Source organism: Pelophylax lessonae (assembly GCF_965119305.1).
Source record: "Pelophylax lessonae genome assembly, chromosome: 8".
Taxonomy (NCBI): Eukaryota; Metazoa; Chordata; class Amphibia; order Anura; family Ranidae; genus Pelophylax; species Pelophylax lessonae.
The window spans coordinates 6,494,065-6,513,899 of record NC_138775.1 but is presented as its reverse complement, the minus strand read 5'-3'; the positions used below and the strand labels follow the sequence as shown (position 1 = coordinate 6,513,899).

The 19,835-nt window shown below is 45.5% G+C and overlaps 1 protein-coding gene across 1 annotated transcript in view; it reads left to right on the top strand.

The window, feature by feature from the left end:
* FBLN2 (fibulin 2) overlaps positions 1-19,835 on the top strand; it is a 119,375-nt gene that overhangs the window by 12,688 nt on the left and 86,852 nt on the right. Inside the window, exon 2 of the mRNA XM_082265699.1 lies at positions 11,552-12,932. Within this exon, the coding sequence (XP_082121825.1) occupies positions 11,606-12,932 (1,327 nt within the window). The 5' untranslated portion in view covers positions 11,552-11,605. The remainder of the gene's footprint in view (positions 1-11,551; positions 12,933-19,835) is intronic.

The following is a 19,835-nucleotide window of genomic DNA, read 5'->3' as shown; positions in this document are numbered from 1 at the left end:
AGGAATTTATAATTTTTATTTTTTCACTTTAAGCATCAATAAAATCCCTGCTCCTTTAAAAACAATCTTTTTAAAGAAAAAATTCCATTAGTACATGTCCCCCAAGGCAGTACCCAGTATAAGCCTTCAAAATGGGAACTTTTGATTTTTCAAGTTTGCATCAAATAGACTTTAACCACTTGCTTACTGGGCACTTTCACCCCCTTCCTGCCCACGCCAATTTTCAGCTTTCATTCACACTTTGAATGACAATTGTGCGGTCATGCGACACTATAGCCATATGACATTTTTATTATTTTTTTCACACAAATAAAGATTTATTTTGACGGTATTTAATTTATTCACCACTGGGGTTTTTTTTTCTAAGTAAGCAAAAAGATGGAAATTAAAAAAAAAAAAAAAACAGTCTTCATAGTTTGTTGTAAAATGTTTCAAACAGGTAATTTTTCTCATTTATTTATGTGCGCTGATGAGGTGGCACTGATGGGCACTGACAGGCTGCACTGATGGGCCCTGATAGGCACTGACGGGCACTAATAGCTTTGCACTGATGGGCACTGATGAGGTGGCACTGATAGGTGGAACTAATGGGCACTGATAGGTGGCACTGATTATGAGGCACTGATGGGCACCGATAGGCGGCACTGATGGACACTTATAGGTGGCACTTATGGACACTTATAGGTGGCACTGATAGACACTGGTAGGTGGCACTGATAGTTTACAATGATTATGAGGCACTGATGGGTACTGATTGGCAGCACTGATAGGTGGCACTGGTGGACACTGATTAGCAGTACTGATGGGCACTGGTGGGCACTGGTTAGCAGCACTGGTGCATACAGCAGGGGACAGATGTCCCTCTTATAGAAGCCAGTGATCAGGGGTTTTTTTTATTTCTCCTCATGCTATCAGCATGAGAGGGAAAAAAAAGCAGACAACCAGCTTTTGTTTACATCACGTGATCAGCTGTCATTGGTTGACAAATGATCACATGGTAAAGAGCCGGTGTAACGTTAAAAAACCATACCCCGTGAAGAAACCATACCCACGTCACTTCCGGTCTGAAACAGCTGAGCAGCGCAGTAGTGCGCATGCTCAGAGCCCCGGATACGTGATTGAAGAAGAAAGAATTTGAGAAGTGCGCATGCTCGGTGGGAATGAAATTATCACGGCACTGTGTCTAATGTTATACTTGCGACGGGTACATTAAAACACTTCGGGTGCAACATAAATCATGTCCTCTCCTATCGCTGTAACTTCCCTCATCTCCGATAATAAATATAAAAGCGGTGACGGGTGTATGAGATGTAAATGTGACGGCGATCGCGGCTCCGTGATCCGCTTTTATATTTATTACCGGAGATGAGGGATGTTACAGCGATAGGAGCGGAGATGATTTATGTTGCACCCGAAGTGTTTTAATGTACCCGCCACAAGTTTAACTACCGTGAGAAATCCATACCCTCCGTAGCGGAACCGGAAGTGACGAGGGTATGGTTTTCTCACGGGTATGGTTTTTTCACGGAACACCGGGATCAGCCCTTTACTCTGATCTGTGATCAGCCGAGTCCCAAGGAAGCGCGAGAATGAGAGGACATCCAGGTACATGTTCCCGGCATTTTAGGCCTGCGCTGTAACCGTCTTTCAGGTATATTGCGAGCATGAAGTGGTTAATAGAGTTAGATGAATAGGTGGTGGGGGGAGGGGGGACACTGTAATCAGAAATATCACGGAACTATCCCCAACTAGATAGATACATTAAGCAGAGAGTCTCCACCTCGCTTCAAGCAGAAGAGATCGTAGTAAAAAGGGGATTTTTAGGTGCCCAACAAGACATAAAACAATTACAAATTACTATACTGATACATAAATTACTAAAATCATAATCCAATTTATTAGTACAAAAAATACATAAAAAACATGTATATATTCATTATGTTCAAAGTGCTATAACAGACAAGTATCATGATCATCCCGTGTAGGAAAATGAGTGGCTGAATACATATGGCTCTGGGTCAACGCGTTTTGCCCGAATCCAGGGCTTCTTCAGGATCCATGTATATCTAGTTTTAATAAACTAAAATATAGATCATCAAAAGTATGATCCATTGTCTGCCTTATAAAGCCATAATCTCAACTGGAAGGTATGTATTCACAGATCTGTAAAGGTCTTTTAAAATCAAAGGAAGATGAACCGATGGATAGCCACCATCCCTCATATAAAGATATCCAAGGGGTTAAACCAACACAACAAATAAGTGAAGCCAACCGTGAGGACTGCCATCTAAGGAGAGCTCCAGATATATAATAGAAAGTATCAAAGGTCCACATCAGCAAAGTCTGGATCGTAGAAGAGTCAGAAGAAGGGGAAGGAGCTTATCCCAGGTTCCCGTGACACCAAACAAAATAAATCCATTGTGGCAGCCTCCGACGAGCAGCCTCATCAACCGGTCCTGACACAACGTTTTTACAAATAGGCGGAAGGGGTTTACACTCCTGTCTGCTAGAGTAGAAGTAGGAGAGGCCAGGTCGTATGGCCACGCCCGATGATGAAGACATGATGACGAAACGTATTCGGGGTGTGACCACGCAGCCTCTGTGAGTTTCAGCTACTTCGGATCTACCCAGGAATCACCTAGCTCGAATTCCAACAGGGTGTGGTGAGTGATACCGAATGTGCTGAATCACTGTGATTGGCTAGCCGCACACCAAGCAATTCTGTACATCAAGGAGATGATAGCAACCTCAGTCTATCTCCATCCCAGCCACACACAACCCCGGGGCCGGGATGGAGATAGACTTAGGCTACTATCATCTCCTTGATGAATGGCATTTCTTGGTGTGCGTCTTGCAGTTCACTATTTTTGCTCTTAGATATTGGAAGCAGTTTAGACAGACTCTTTACCCAGCCTGCACCCTGGATGGAATCCACTGGATATGGATGTAAAGGCCGGAGCGGGGACCTGAGGCTTTTACTAGGTTCACTGTGATTGGCTGTCACAGTGGTCACATGATCGGGATCCCATCCCAATGGCTTCCCATCACTACTAGAGACTGGGTGCTGTCTACGACAGTTTGTCCCAACTATGGACACATATGTGCAGCGTGAGGGCGTTAAAGCTTACACTTTTTTGGTATCGGTGCTTCTCTATGCAATGTAAGCAGATCATGGCTGGTGGGAGGGGCCGACCGGAAAACATCACAGCACCCTGCCTCCTCTCAAGAGCCCTCAGTCCTGATACAAGCAGTGGGAGGAGTTATGCAAATATCAAATGCCTTGATGGGTGTTAGTCTGGAGGAGTGGGCGTTCCTAGGCAGGCTGCATTTGCATAGTTAACGCCCCCATGTGATGCTGAGCTTCTATGATTGAAAGAACTATAATCCATTTAATGAAAGGGGTGGGCCAGGGACAGTCAGGCCAGGGGGAGGAAAGGGGCTAGATAACGTTGGATGTCCTCCAGCCAGGAAATAGGGCGGGCTCTATCTGAGTTGCTGCAGCTACTAATGCACATGGTGAGTCGCTCACAGTGTGCAGTGAAATCAGAGGAAGCCATTTCAGTCCAGGAGAGGAACTGGTACACCTTCTCTTCTCTACAGCCATTCAAAGTCCAGAATATATAAAGCTTGTCTGAGCTTTCAGAAAGCAGTGCCAATCAGTGCAGCCTCATCAGTACCTATCAGTGCAGCCTCATCAGTACCCATTAGTGCAGCCCCATCAGTGCCTATTAGTATAGCCTTATCAGTGCCCATGAGTGCAGCTTCATTGTGCAGCCTCATATATGCCCATCAGTGTAGCTTCACTGGGGCCCACCAATGCAGCCTCACCAGTGCCCATCAGTGTAGCCTCATCAGTGCAGCCTTATCAGTGACCATGAGTGCAGCCTCATTAATGCTCATCAGTGCCCATAAGTGCAGCCTCACCAGTACCCATCAGTGCAGCCTCATCAATGCCCATCAGTGCAGTCTCATCAGTGCCCATCAATGAAGCCTCACCAGTACCGATCAGTACAGCCTCACCAGTGCCCATCAGTGCAGCCTCACCAGTGCCCATCAGTGCAGCCTCATCAATGCCCATCAGTGTAGCCTCATCAGTGCAGCCTTATCAGTTCCCATGAGTGCAGCCTCATCAATGCTCATCAGTGCCCATGAGTGCAGCCTCACTAGTACCCATCAGTGGCCATGAGTGCAGCCTCATCAATGCCCATCAATGCAGCCTCACCAGTGCTCATCAGTGCAGCCTCATCAGCGCACATCAGTGCAGCCTCACCAGTGCCCATCAGTGCAGCCTCATCAGCGCACATCAGTGCAGCCTCACCAGTGCCCATCAGTGCAGCCTCATCAGCGCACATCAGTGAAGAAGAAAAATTACTTATTTGCACATTTTTATAACAGAAACTAAGAAATTGTTTTTCTTTAAGTTTTCGGACTTTTTTCATTTGTTTAGTAAAAAATAAAAACCCCAGTGGTGATTAAATGCCACCAAAAGAAAGTTCTATTTGTTTGAAAAAAATGATAGAAATGTCATATGGGTACCGTGTAGCATGACCGCGCAATTGTCATTCAAAGTGTGAGAGCGTTGAAAGCTGAAAATTGGCCTGGGCAGGAAGGGGGTGAAAGTGTCCGGTATTGAAGGGGTTAACCATTAATAACTATGTTGTTCCACTATCACCTCTATAAATAAGAATCAGGTTTGCCCTTTAAACCAGACCCGGGCACTCTGCCCCCCCCCCCCCCCCCTGGTGGACGAAGGGTCCCGAGACCTCCTCGCGGTCGCACAATAGTCGGGTTCTCTATATTGCGATGGAGTCACATGACTCTCAGACAATTTGTTCTTTCTGTTGCTCAGCGCTTCCAATATTTTCTTTGGAGCCCCAGAGAGTCGCTCTACGCCGAGCGCGGCACAGAAGGAATTGCATTTTTCTCCAACACGTGCGATTTTCTGCAGCTGTAAAAAAAAGAAAAAAAAAAAAAGAGTTAGAAGAAGAAATTCCTTTTTTTCCCATTGCCTTTCTTTTCAAAATCTTTTATAACTCCAGAAAATGAGTCTCCAATCCCAAATGTCTGCAGATCTGACTTATTTTCTTTAGAATCCTGGGGGGGGGGGCAAACATAAACTGACTTTATCATACACATATGGTCCTGCGCTTCTCAAGTTACAACACAGTCCCTGATTCTTTTTTTTTAAACCAGTGGAGCTGATGCTGTGTCTGCAGACAGAGGAGAGACGGCCACAGGAATCGCCTTCCAGGAGGAACTTTCCCAGGAATTCTCAGGTTAGTAAATAGAAACAAATGACTGAAAATTCTCCTCTGCTGCGAAGTCGCTGAAGACGCTGCGAGGGCGACATTTCATTTTCCTTTTATTGTCATTTTATGTTGTTGTTGTGATGGGAAGAATTCTGGATCCTGCCAGTGGGAGATGATGAGGAAGTGGAGGATGATGAGGAGGATGATGAGGAGGAGGATGATGATGAGGAGGAGGATGATGAGGATTATGAGGAGGATGATGAGGAGGATGATGAGGATTACGATGAGGAGGAGGATGAGGATGATGAGGATGATTAGGAGGAGGATGATGAGGATTATGATGAGGATGAGGAGGATGATGAGGAGGAGGATGATGATGAGGAGGAGGATGATGAGGATTATGATGAGGAGGATGATGAGGAGGATGATGAGGAGGATGATGAGGATTATGAGGAGGATGATGAGGATTACGATGAGGAGGAGGATGATGAGGATGATTAGGAGGAGGAGGATGATGAGGAGGAGGAGGATGATGATGAGGAGGAGGATGATGAGGAGGATGATGAGGATTACGATGAGGAGGAGGATGAGGATGATGAGGATGATGAGGATGATTAGGAGGAGGATGATGAGGATTATGATGAGGATGAGGAGGATGATGAGGAGGAGGATGATGATGAGGAGGAGGATGATGAGGATTATGATGAGGAGGATGATGAGGAGGATGATGAGGATTATGAGGAGGATGATGAGGATTACGATGAGGAGGAGGATGATGAGGATGATTAGGAGGAGGAGGAGGATGATGAGGAGGAGGATGATGAGGAGGAGGAGGATGATGATGAGGAGGATGATGAGGAGGATGATGAGGATTACGATGAGGAGGAGGATGATGAGGAGGATGATGAGGATTACGATGAGGAGGAGGATGATGAGGAGGATTATGATGAGGAGGATGATGAGGAGGATGATGAGGAGGATGATCAGGATTACGATGATGAGGAGGAGGATGATGATGATGAGGATTATGAGGAGGATGATGAGGATGATGATTGGACTTTTAAATTGTTTTAAAGATTTTTTGTTGAAGTTTACATTGTTGCTTTTATATGTTTTCTAAATATGAAATAAGGAGCAAAATGTTATTCTATATGTTTTTATTATCATGGGGTGATAGCAGAATGTTAACCATTTCCTTTTTATATCATTTTTTAAAAATGGGAATCAGACCCTGTTCACATCAGAATGAAGTGCGGGAAACCCACATCCCATGCACGTTTCCCGTACCATGCTCAAAACACACTGCAGTTGGTATTTGTCATAACTTAATGACACCCCAAATGCGGGTCACAAACGCAGTGCACTTGCCTGCATCTGCTTGCACCCAGTTGCAGCGAGTTTCCATAAGTAGTGCATCAACTACTTTTACTGTGGTGCAATATGAGCCCATTCTAAATGAAGTGCATGTCAATCGCACTGCGCTTTTCTGTGCAATTCCGGTGTGAACCGCCTTTAGATTTGTGTTGGGAGTTTAAAGTGTTCTACATGGATACATTGACACACTGATAAATGAATAGATTGATACATTGATGCAATGATACGTGGATATATTGATACATGGATACATTGATACATGGGTACAGTAATACATGAATAGATTGATACATTGATGCAATGATATGTGGATAGATTGATACATTGATACATTTATGCAATAATACATGGGTACACTGATACATTTATACATGGATAGATTGATACATTGATACATGGATGCAATGATACTTTGCCTTTCAGGTACATTGATACATGGATACATGACTAGATTGATACATGAATAAATGAATGGATTGATACATGGATGAAATGATACTTTGATATTCAGATACATGGATACATTACTAGATTGATACTTGTACACATTGGTACATGAAAATATTGATACATTGATACATGGATGCAATGATATTTTGCTATTCGAATACACTCATACATGACTAGACTGATACATTGATACATGGACGTAATGATACATTGGTACACTGATACATTAGCACATTGATACAGTGCCTTGAGAAAGTATTCGGCCCCCTTGAACTTTTCGACCTTTTGCCACATTTCAGGCTTCAAACATAAAGATATAAAACTGTAATTTTTTGTGAAGAATCAACAACAAGTGGGACACAATCATGAAGTGGAATGAAATTTATTGGATATTTCAAACTTTTTTAACAAATAAAAAACTGAAAAATTTCTCTACATGCTGCCCCCACCGCCCCCTCCTATCCAGGTGTACAGGGGAGCCACACAGTCCCCTGGAGCATGGGGCCCGGTTGCAATTACAACCCCTGCAACCCCTGTAGTTACGCCCCTGTAATGCATATCACTTTTTTCTTACATTGGGACTGAACTGGGCAATGCAGCCCAATGCAAGGGATGTGAGCAAGCCCTTAGAAAGTACAGAGCTGTTGGTGAGGAGAGGTCTCCTCACCACATTTCTCTCAATGTTCCCAGAGGTGAAATCTTGTGGTTGTGGTTGTGGCTCATCAACATAGGGACAAACGTGTTTCAAGGGAATGGACTTTTTTAGGGCAGAGGGTAAATTCTGGACTGAGTTCTACATTCCTGGTATATAGTAGGCAGGGTGCCAGCTTGTAATGGTGCAGAGGCAGCAGGGGAAAGGATGTTTGGTCTCAGTTCTGGGGGTGTTGTTGGTACATGCCCCAGAATAAGACAACAACACATATACAGTATGTGGTAGCTGGGCATTAAGGCCATTAGAAAATGGGGGGCCCCATATTGCCTGACATTCTTTAGGTAGGGATGAGCCGGGGGGGGGGGGGGAGTAATCCTCTGTGCTGCAGTTCCTTACAATTAAAGTTTGAGCCTGTGGCGGTGGATTGGTTTAGCAGAAGAGGCCAGGACCTAAATGTAATTGTCAGGAGACACAGGATTACTCCACCTGCTCTGGAAAATGAGTCAATAGTCCCATCTCTATCCCAAGCTCCTGCTGCTGAACTGATGGGGCTCAAGAAACTTTCATTTAATTGTTGGGTGCCATAGCCTGTGGGGATACAACACATGAGCCCAAAGATCATTAACCACTTTACCAACGGAGGATTTTGCTGTCTTACGTCTGGGCCACTTTTGCGATTCGGCACTGTGCGACTTTAACTGACAATTGCGCAGTCATGCAACGCCGTACCCAAACCTGTGGGATTTTTACTTTTTGCACTATAAACAAAAAAAGCAGCAGGAGCGAGCGTCCGGCGGCGCGCTCGCGCCACCGAGAGAGGGGAATGTCTAGCGACGTAGGTCTACGTCGTCAGACGTTATCGAGCCACTTTGCCACAGTAGAGCCTCAGTGAGCAGCGGTAAAGTGGTTAAAGATTCCTGAGGCCCCTGCTAAACTGACGGGGCCTCTCTCTACCCCCCCCCCCCCACACACACACACACACACCATCACCACCAACCTTCGCGGCACTGTATAATGTATACCCCTATTGCTGTCATAAAGGGGTTTACCAAAGCCTTCTGATGGATGAAATGGGCTGGAACTGGGTATTCAAAGGGTCATCCCATCTAAAATCCAAAGTTTGGTCATAGGTAGAGGGTGGTGGACTGAACTAACCCCTGGCTTCCAATAGGAAGATCTCACAATTACATCTTTTCCTGTCCACCTGGGAGTTTAGGATGCTCCCTCCCACTTTTGTGTGTTTTGGCTCCTCCTGTTACATTCTCCATTATATAAAATAAATTAAATATCCATAATGGATGATGGAAACCCTCCTTGATAAGCATGGACCTAGGAATTCAGCACAGAGATCTCTCAGAGTTCCAGAGAGATGTAAGACACTCTGGGTGGGTATTGAGGAGCCCCTAGTTCATGTCACTTAGAGGTTTTATACAAATGTTTATTGAATAAGGGCATTAGAAGATGCCGCCCCTTTCCCCGCCACTCTTTGTGCTCACCCTAGAGCCATTTTTTGCAAAACGTACAGAAAAACTCAACTCTAAAGGGCCTTTAAACGAGCAGATACCATCACAAAGTCACAGCACACGCTGACAACCTACTCTTGTACATTACCAACCTGCTTATTACCCTACTAACTCTGTTGAACAAGCGCAATCTTTTTGGGCCACTGTCCAACATTAAGGTGAACCTGCAAAAATCAGAGACCTTTAATGTCTCCTTCACCGTCTTCGTCCTTGCCTCACTGCGCCATAACGTTCCATTCAAGCGGCCATTACAGGCCATCCAATATCTATATATGGCAAAGGTGTAGCGCTAATCAAAAAGGTACAGATGCAAATCCATATATAGGGGAAAAGTCCCCAAAGTGACAATGTCCACTCCATACAAACATGTGCAAGGGTTAAAGGATCCAAGACCACCACCGGGCTACAAAACACACTGCCTCTTACCAGATGACATAGACCCTCATTACAAAGGTCATGTCCAGCATTCACATGTATGGTCAGATCAGCACTCCTCCAAGAAGACAGGTACGATCCCCTCCAAATGTACAAGTGCCCAAGTAAAACAAAACAAGAGTATCCTCATAGCGTATTATGTAAAGGATGTTTAATATCACGCAAGAAAATTGTACTGCTTACATGGTGGTCGAGTTGACAGAGCAGAGTGGAAATCCCCTGTGAGGACGTCAGCCTATGACGAAACGCGTCGGGAGGAGCCTACGGCGACGCTAGCCACCACGAGGAGACGCAGCGGCCATCTTGTTGGCGGTATACAGACGCGGACCGCAACACACAGGGGATTTCAACTCTGCTCTATCAACTCGACCACCATGTAAGCAGTACAATTTTCTTGCGTGATATTAAACATCCTTTACATAATACGCTATGAGGATACTCTTGTTTTGTTTTACTTGGGCACTTGTACATTTGGAGGGGATCGTACCTGTCTACTTGGAGGAGTGCTGATCTGACCATACATGTGAATGCTGGACATGACCTTTGTAATGAGGGTCTATGTCATCTGGTAAGAGGCAGTGTGTCTTGTAGCCCGGTGGTGGTCTTGGATCCTTTAACCCTTGCACATGTTTGTGTGGAGTGTACATTGTCACTTTGTGGACTTTTCCCCTATATATGGACTTACATCTGTACCTTTTTGATTAGCGCTACACCTTTGCCATATATGTTTTATTGATCTGTTTCTATCATTTAGATCTGTGGTAGCTGCTTTTCGCCTATTTACGATATATATTTTTTACTTAAAGGCAGCAAAACTCTTATATATCATCCAATATCTAGGAACTAAGATCCCCTAGAGGTCTAATCCAAATTTTTATTAATTATTAATTATTTTTATTAATTAGGAGCATCAAAAGAAGCCAACGTGTTTCAGGGGAGATGCCTACCCCTTTCTTTAGGGCTGAAGCCATGGATATGATTGAGCTCAAATGTGAGATGCCACCTAGAGGTCTAATCTAAATGTTTAAATGTTTATCAAATAAGAGCTTCATAAGAAGCTAACGTGTTTTAGGGGAGATGTCTACCCCTTCCTTCAGATGGAAGCAGTGGATATGATTGCACTCAAAGGTAAGATGCAAAAGAAGAGACCTATAATGAGGTTAGATCTGAACTGTCAACTGGGTTTACAACATGATCAGGACTGACAGTTTAGATCAAGCCCCATTATAAGTCTCCTCATTTGCATATCACCTTTGAGTCCAATCATATCTTCGGCTTCAGGCCTAAGGAAGGGGTAGGCATTTCCCCCAAAACACGTTGACATCTTTTGATGTTCTTATTGAATAAACATTTGGATTAGAGCTCAATGTGCCATGTACTGGGGGATCCTCAATACCCACCCCAGAGTTTATTTGTCAGCGAGTTTTCTCTTTGAGGCTATCAGAGAGGCAGCAGCCTGGGACCAGAACCGGCTCCATATTAATTACATGTTCTTTGCTTATCAACCCCTTTAAAGACAGACTCTAATTTACATCCAACGGTACTAATTCTTTGCTTCTACCCAGGGCCGGCGCTCCCGCTAGGCGAACTAGGCAGCCGCCTAGGGCGCACTGCCGCCTAGGTCTGAATGGCAAGTGACACAATCTGAGTCAGCGGTTCGGTGAAGTCTAGACAGCAATGCGCCCTACCAGTCGGGTGACATCAGCTAGAGAGAAGTAGGACACTATCAGATGGTTTAGCTCTCTGGTATCTATCAAACACTAACATATAATTTTTGTGAGCTAAAACTTTATTTGTTGATTAGTAATATATTTTATTTCAAGTATTCAAAAGCTGATTCATCTTGGTGCCTTTTTTATTCTCCATAGGCATTTTCTGCTTCCAGCCATTTATCATTGTGCTGATGGTCATACCAGTTCAGCATGGCTTCCAAGATATCTAGAATCAGCCAACTGGAACGTCTGACCACCACTGTCCTTCTCTTGTATGTTGGCTTATCCCTGGCTCAACAAGACTGCAAAGGCATTGTGTGCAATCCTCTGGTGAACTGCAATGAAGAAGTGCTAGAGGAGGGTTCTTGTTGCCCAAAATGCGTGCAGTTTGGATGCACCTGCGAGGGCTACCAGTTTTACGACTGTGTGAATGTTGGCTTCAAAGATGGCAAAGTGCCTGAAGGAGAGTCCTACTTTGTCGATTTCGGAAGCACAGAGTGTTCCTGCCCAGCTGGTGGTGGTAGGATTAGCTGCCACTTTATCCCTTGCCCCGAGCTGCCCCAAAATTGCATCGACATCATTCAGCCAACAGATGGTTGTATTCAGTGCGGGCGAATTGGGTGCATTCATGGAGGAGAAAAGTACGAGGCCGGGCACACCTTTCACATGTCAGAGTGTAAATATTGCCACTGTCCTAATATTGGAGGAGAACCGATGTGCTTCACTCTTCCCCACTGCACCTCAGATGGTGACAACAGCACCCAACTCATGGACATGACGGAAAGCGACCCAGAGAGACAATATGACTACCCCTACAGTCATGAACAAGAGGAGCCCATCAACAGTGAGGTCATGGAAAGGAACAATAACTACAAAAGGAACGCCCTGCAGGTCCGCTCCATGGCGGATTATGGCGATAAGATTGATGAACTTATTGATGTTGAACCTACACCCACTTTCCTGCCAATGTTGGTGGAGCTGACAACGGTGAATGAGATTCATCTCTCCACCCAAACTGAAAGAACCACACTCAACGTCCAGACTACCCAGATAACCACCACTTTGACACCAAGCACACCCAAGGCCACCACTGCTATGACACCAAGCACACCCAAGGCCACCACTGCTATGACACCAAGCACACCCAAGGCCACCACTGCTAAAGTCTTACCCCAGACCACAGCTCAGCCAACCCAGGAGGAGCTTAAAGAGCCAACAAGCCCAACTCTGACAACCGTAGAACATCCGACAGAGCCAAACACTGCCCCGACTATCGTAAAGAGCACTGCAAAAGGAGAGACTCTGAAATCAGATCCACCAATAAGCAGCACAGAGGAGTGGAGTCCATTGGAAAATAAAACTGATTCCCCCAAAGAGGAGAGAGACGGAAATTTGCTCCCAGAAACTGAGAAACCAACAACAGCGTCTGCCCTTCTTAGCCCGAGTCCCTCCATGGGGCCACAAGTTCTGCTTCCGAAATTGCTGAGCGAAGGCGGGGCTCCAAAGGACGTTTTAAATCATTCAAGATCGCACAACGGTAAGACGCTTTTTTGTTTTGTTATATTAATTTATAATAATAAAAATTGAAATGCATGACAGTCCTTTGTGTAGCAACACCATGGGGTGCTTCTCTATCACACCTCTCCTGTCCTACCAGGACAGCACCCTAAGCATGTACATTTTGCCTTCAGCACCTCTACAGGTGAAACCTGGTACTGCACATCAAATACTCTCCTAGGGGCACCAATAGACCCCACAAGCAGTGCCCTGGACCCCCTGATAGAAGGTGGCCCCCTCTATACAAAAATAATAATTAAAAAAAATATGAAAAAAAAATATTAATAAAAAAAAATTCCCAAGGTGTTCAATCGGGTTGAAGTCAGGACTCAAGGTCCATAAAGACATGGATGTGGGGGTTAGGGGTGGAGGAACTTGATTGGCCTGCAGTCATGACCTCAACCTGATACAAACACCTTTGAGATGAATTAGAGCACAGACTGCGAGCCAGGCCTTCTCATCCAACATCTGGAAGAATGGTCAAACATTCCCATAGACACACTCCTAAATCTTGTGGACAGCCTGAAGCTGTTATAGCAGCAAAGGTTGGGCCAACTCAATATTGAACCCTACGGACTAAGACTGGGACACCATTAAAATTCATGTGTGTGTAAAGGCAGGCGTCCCAATACTTGTGACAATTTAGTGTATATTGGTAAAATATGCCATCATAATTCATATAAAATGTCTTTACCGCTTGCCGACCAGCCACCGTAGTTTTATGGGGGCGGGTCGGCTCTGTCCCATGAAACAACGTACCTGTACGTCGCTTTGCGGGACCGCTAGCCCATTCGCCACAGGGGAAGCTAATCTGTGGGTCCGGCGGCCGCGATTGCCGCTGGGCAACCACGATCGCTCCCTGTGGAGACAGAATGGCGGTCTGCCATTGTAAACACAGCAGACCACTGTTCTGTCAGTTATGAACACAGGGATCCTCTTACTTAGGATCACAGGTCCCTGTGTTCATGCAGCAAACCCACCCCCACACAGTTAGAAAGCACCTCCTAGGGACACATTTAACCCTTTGAGCGCCCCTGGTGTTAACCCCTTCCCTGCCAGTGTCATTAGTACAGCAACAGCGCATATATTAGCACTGATTACTGTAGTAATATCACTGGTCCCCCCAAAAGTGTCAAAAATTTTTAGTTAGGGGTCCTATCTGTCCACCGCAATGTCGCAGTCCCGCTAAAAATCGCTGATCGCCGCCAATAATAGTAAAAATAAATAAATAATTAAAAACAACATAAATCTTTCCCTTAGTTCGTAGATGCGATAACTTTTGTACAAACCAATCAAAATACGCTTATTGTGATTTTTTTTTACCAAAAATTTGTAGCAGAAAACAAATTGCCCTAAAATGATGAAAAAAAAAAATATTTTTATTTATTTATTTTTTTTTATTGGGAATGTTATATAGCAAAAAGTAAAAAATATTGTTTTTTTTTTTTTTTTTTTTGTTTTTTTTTTAGAATTGTCGCTCTTTTTTTGTTTGTAGCGCAAAAAATAAAAATCGCAGAGGTGATCAAATTCCACCAAAAGAAATCTCTGTTTGAGGGGAAAAAAGGACATCAATTTTATTTGGGTACAGCGTCGGACGACCGCGCAATTGTCAGTTAAAGTAACGCAGTGCCGAATTGCAAAATATGGCCTGGTCATTAAGGGGGTAAAACCTTCCGGTCCAGAACTGGTTAAAGTAATGGCTGCGATAAAGGTTGCAGCGTGGCGCTCAGTGAGAAGACGTTACACTTTCCCTTAATCGCATCGGTGACACGTTTACTCTGGAAAAAAATGTAAATATTGTTTTATTTTCTTCTTTCTGGAATTTGTGTTGAGAATTTCTTTCCCATCTGACAGATAAGAGCGCTCCTTATCTCCAGCAGATAATGACCCCCCCCCCTGTAGGCACCCAGCAGCCCCCATGCTTGGTCCCCTTATCACAGGAAGGAAGCCGCCTTGTCATTGGAATGTCACACAATGTCTGAACACGTTACATCTCTGTCATTGGATACAATGTTTCATATGTTATCAGTCAGTCCGGGAATCGGTCCGCACAACAAACAAATTCCATATTCTTTTTCATGAAAAAAAACAAAAAAACGCAAAATAAAAATGAAAACTGAAGAGCCCACAAATTCTGTTCTGCAAATATCTGGAATAAGACAAATATTATCGCATTCGGCCCCCAGTTGGCACGAAATAGTTTTCCCGCCGGTCTCCATTCCTATTTCTGGAGTTTGCGGTGGGAGAAAAACAGAAGTTATGAAAGATATTTTGAACATTTTCAATCCTGAGGCTCTGATCACACTGATGAGATGCAGTTAAGTGTGCGATATTGTACGCATTTCTGCAACGCATGCAAACAAGTTACATCTTAGCAGGCATGCTGCAGCGCTATTCGTCCTTAACCACTTAAGCCCCAGAAGATTTTACCCCCTGCCTGACCAGGCCCTATTTTGCGATTCGGCACTGCGTGACTTTAACGGACAATTGCGCGGTCGTGCGACGCTGTACCTTAACAAAATTGGCGTCCTTTTTTTCCCACAAACAGAGCTTTCTTTTGGTGGTATTTGATCACCTCTGCAATTTTTTGATCATGCGCTATAAACAAAAAAAGAGCGACAATTTTGCAAAAATAACAATATTTTTCACATTTTTTTTATATGAAATTCCCAAAAAAAAATGTAAAAATCAAAATTTTTTAACATCTTTGGCCAATTTGTTTTCTGCTACATATGTTTGGTAACAAAAAAAATCGTATTTTGATTGGTTTGCGCAAAAGTTATTGCGTTTACTAACTACGGAAAAGATTTTTGTCATTTATGTTGTTTTTTTTTTTAACGAGTAATGGCGGCGATCTGCGATTTTTTTTGCAGGACTGCGACATTGCGGCGGACATATCGGACCCTTGACTGACATTTTTGACACTTTTGGGGGTACCAGTGACATTACTACAGTAATCAATGCTATAAATATTCACTGTTACTGTAAAAATGACACTGGAAGGGAAGGGGTTAACTTTATTGGAGAAGGAGGGGTTAAGTGTGTCCCTAGGGGCGTGCTTCTAACTGTGAAGGGATGTGGCTAGTGGTGTAACTACAGAGATATATGATCCTACATAGCAGGACCGTATGATCTCTGCACTTACACAGGGGAGAATGACAGGCGGCTTTGTTTACATTAGCCGCCTGCCTTTCTCCCGCTGTAACCGATGTCTGCCGGTCACTCGCACGGAGGTGTCCGTGAACGAGCGGGGGCGGAAGCACGCCTCCGGCGGCGCGCGCTCACCCCCTATTGGCTCACAGGCGAGTGACGTACCCACACGTCACTTTGCCTGCACGGGGCTGACCGCCGCAGTTTATGTACTTGCGGCGGTCGACAAGCGGTTAATGGCACCCCAAATGCACAAGTGAATGCCTGTGTGCTAATTTGCACCACAACACACGCTAACTTCTTCTCTATGTTGTAGTGCAATGCAATTTATAAAAAAAAAAAAAAAGAGGTGCCTGCAGTTTTTTTGTGCAATTGTTGCTCATATGGCAGTATATAGAAATAGCAAAATTATAAACACAACACTTTTGTTTTTGCCCCCATTTTTCATGAGCTGAACTCAAAGATCTAAGACTTTCTCAATGTACACAAAAGGCCGATTTCTCTCAAATATTCTTCACAAATCTGTGTAAATCTGTGTTAGTGATCACTTCTCCTTTGCTGAGATAATCCATCCACCTCACAGGTGTGGTATATCAAGATGCTGATTGGACGGTATGATTATTGCACAGGTGTGCCTTAGGCTGGCCACAATAAAAGGCCGCTCTAAAATGTGCAGCATCTTCACCTCCAAGATGGTCTGAGACCAGCCCAGGACCTCCACATCCAGCATCTTCACCTCCAAGATTGTCTGAGACCAGCCCAGGACCTCCACATCCAGCATCTTCACCTCCAAGATTGTCTGAGACCAGCCCAGGACCTCCAAATCCAGCATCTTCACCTCCAAGATGGGCTGAGACCAGCCCAGGACCTCCACATCCAGCATCTTCACCTCCAAGATGGGCTGAGACCAGCCCAGGACCTCCACATCCAGCATCTTCACCTCCAAGATGGTCTGAGACCAGCCCAGGACCTCCACATCCAGCATCTTCTCCTCCAAGATGGTCTGAGACCAGCCCAGGACCTCCACATCCAGCATCTTCACCTCCAAGATGGTCTGAGACCAGCCCAGGACCTCCGCATCCAGCATCTTCACCTCCAAGATGGTCAGAGACCAGCCCAGGACCTTCACATCCAGCATCTTCACCTCCAAGATGGTCTGAGACCAGCCCAGGACCTCCACATCCAGCATCTTCACCTCCAAGATCGTCAGAGACCAGCCCAGGACCTCCACATCCAGCATCTTCACCTCCAAGATGGTCTGAGACCAGCCCAGGACCTCCGCATCCAGCATCTTCACCTCCAAGATCGTCAGAGACCAGCCCAGGACCTTCACATCCAGCATCTTCACCTCCAAGATGGTCTGAGACCAGCCCAGGACCTCCACATCCAGCATCTTCACCTCCAAGATCGTCAGAGACCAGCCCAGGACCTCCACATCCAGCATCTTCACCTCCAAGATCTTCTGAGACCAGCCCAGGACCTGCACATCCAGCATCTTCACCTCCAAGATCGTCTGAGACCAGCCCAGGACCTCCACATCCAGCATCTTCACCTCCAAGATGGTCTGAGACCAGCCCAGGACCTCCACATCCAGCATCTTCACCTCCAAGATGGTCTGAGACCAGCCCAGGACCTCCACATCCAGCATCTTCACCTCCAAGATGGTCTGAGACCAGCCCAGGACCTTCACATCCAGCATCTTCCCCTCCAAGATCATCTGAGACCAGCCACCCGGACAGCTGCTGCAACAATCGCTTTGCATAACCAAAGAATTTCTGCACAAACTGTCGGAAACCGTCTCAGGGAAGCTCATCTGCATGCTTGTCGTTCTCATCGGGGTCTCCACCTGACTGCAGTTCGTCATTAGGTTCCCCTAAACGTGACTCACCTAGAGGTAAGTATAATGCACACACACCACTGACCAGCATAGTTATGAGCCTAAGGCTCAGTTCATAATGCTGCAACATGGGATCTGACTTGTGAGACCCCAAGTCGCATTACATCTCAAATTCAATGTTTCCCTATGAGAGCTTAACTAATACTACACACGTTGCAGGGGCGTAACTACAGGGGTTGCAGGGGTTGCAATCGCAACCGGGCCCCCTGCTCCAGGGGGCCTGTGCAGCTCCCCTGTACACCTGGATAGGAGAGGTGGCGGGGGCAGCATGTAGAGAAATCACTGTACTCCTTTTTCCTCCTGTAGCTGCAGGCCCCAAGATGGCAGGAAGGGGTCCACTGCAGAATTTGTGAAAGGGTCCCGCTGTGGGACTGTAATAAAGGGTCCCGCAAGGTGAGTAAAGGACCCCAGGATCAGCCCCAGGCTTGAAGGGAAGGGCCCCCCGGCCAGGGGTTCGAAGGGCCCTTCATGGTTCCTTGCACCGGGGCCCTGAAGGTCCTAGTTACGCCTCTGACACGTTGTTCCAACTTAAGAAAAGGTTCCTGCACTACTTTGGTCTGATTTGGGTGTGATTTCAGCTTATCAGCTGGATTACAATTCATCAAAGTTGCAACAAAATTTGTATCGAGTCCGAAGAGATTGGTGGGGCAAAGTCGCAGGCAAAGTTGTACGACTTTGCCATCAGTGTGAACTAAGCCTTAGCCTTATGATCAAAGCTAAACTCCAGGAATGGGGAAAAAACAATCTTGTGGTGAGGCTCCCTCTGCACTTTGCGGGTTGCAGACCCATCCACTATGTCCTTCCTTACAATGCTGGAATGGTGGTCCTACATTGTACATGATGAGATCACACCTGGGACTGCTCACCACACTCTCCTGTAACTCTTTCTAATCCAGATGAAATGGGCTCTCTATGTGTTGTATGCACCACATAGGACACAATGTGGTCAGTTGAATCAGGCTCTCTATGTGTTGTATACACCACATAGGACACAATGAGCTCAGATGAAATAGGCTCTCTATGTGTTGTATACACCACATAGGACACAATGAGCTCAGATGAAATAGGTTCTCTATGTGTTCTATGCACCACATAGGACACAATGAGTGCAGATGAATCAGGCTCTCTATGTGTCGTTTGCACCACATAGGACACAATGAACTCAGATGAATCAGGCCCTCTCTGTGTCGTTTGCACCACTTAGGTCATAATGAGCTCAGATGAAATAGGCTCTCTCTGTGTCATATGCACCACATAGGTCACCCCTAAACCGTGCATTCTGGACAAAGCACACCCCTGATCTCTGCACTCTGTACACAGCACAGCCCTGAACTCTGCATTCTGTATGTAACACACTCCTGAACCCTGCACTCTGTACGTATCACACCCCTAAACCCTGCATTCTGGACAAAGCACACCCCTGAACTCTACACTCTGTGCATAGGGCACCCCCGGAACTGCACCCTGTACATAATGCACACCTGAACTCTGTATGTAGCGCACTCCACATACAACCGGCCCTTTGAAGGCAACTATATTGCTAATGTGGCCCGAAATTAAATTGAGTTTGTCACCCCTAGTAAACTAAAACAGTCTCTCTGTAAGTTCTATGCACCACATAGGACACAACAGCTGTAAAAGACACCCCCTGAAGCCCAGGGAGCTTGTCTAAAATAATCAATGGGTCCCGTGGGAGACGGGGTATCTTAAGACAGGACATGTGCCTGCTGTATTGCTCTTCAATGAAACTTTGGAGGCGCACAGTGGGGAGGGTAAGGGGAGAAAATGACAGAGTGGTTGTCCACCAATCACCAGAGATCTAAACAGATGTGGCCA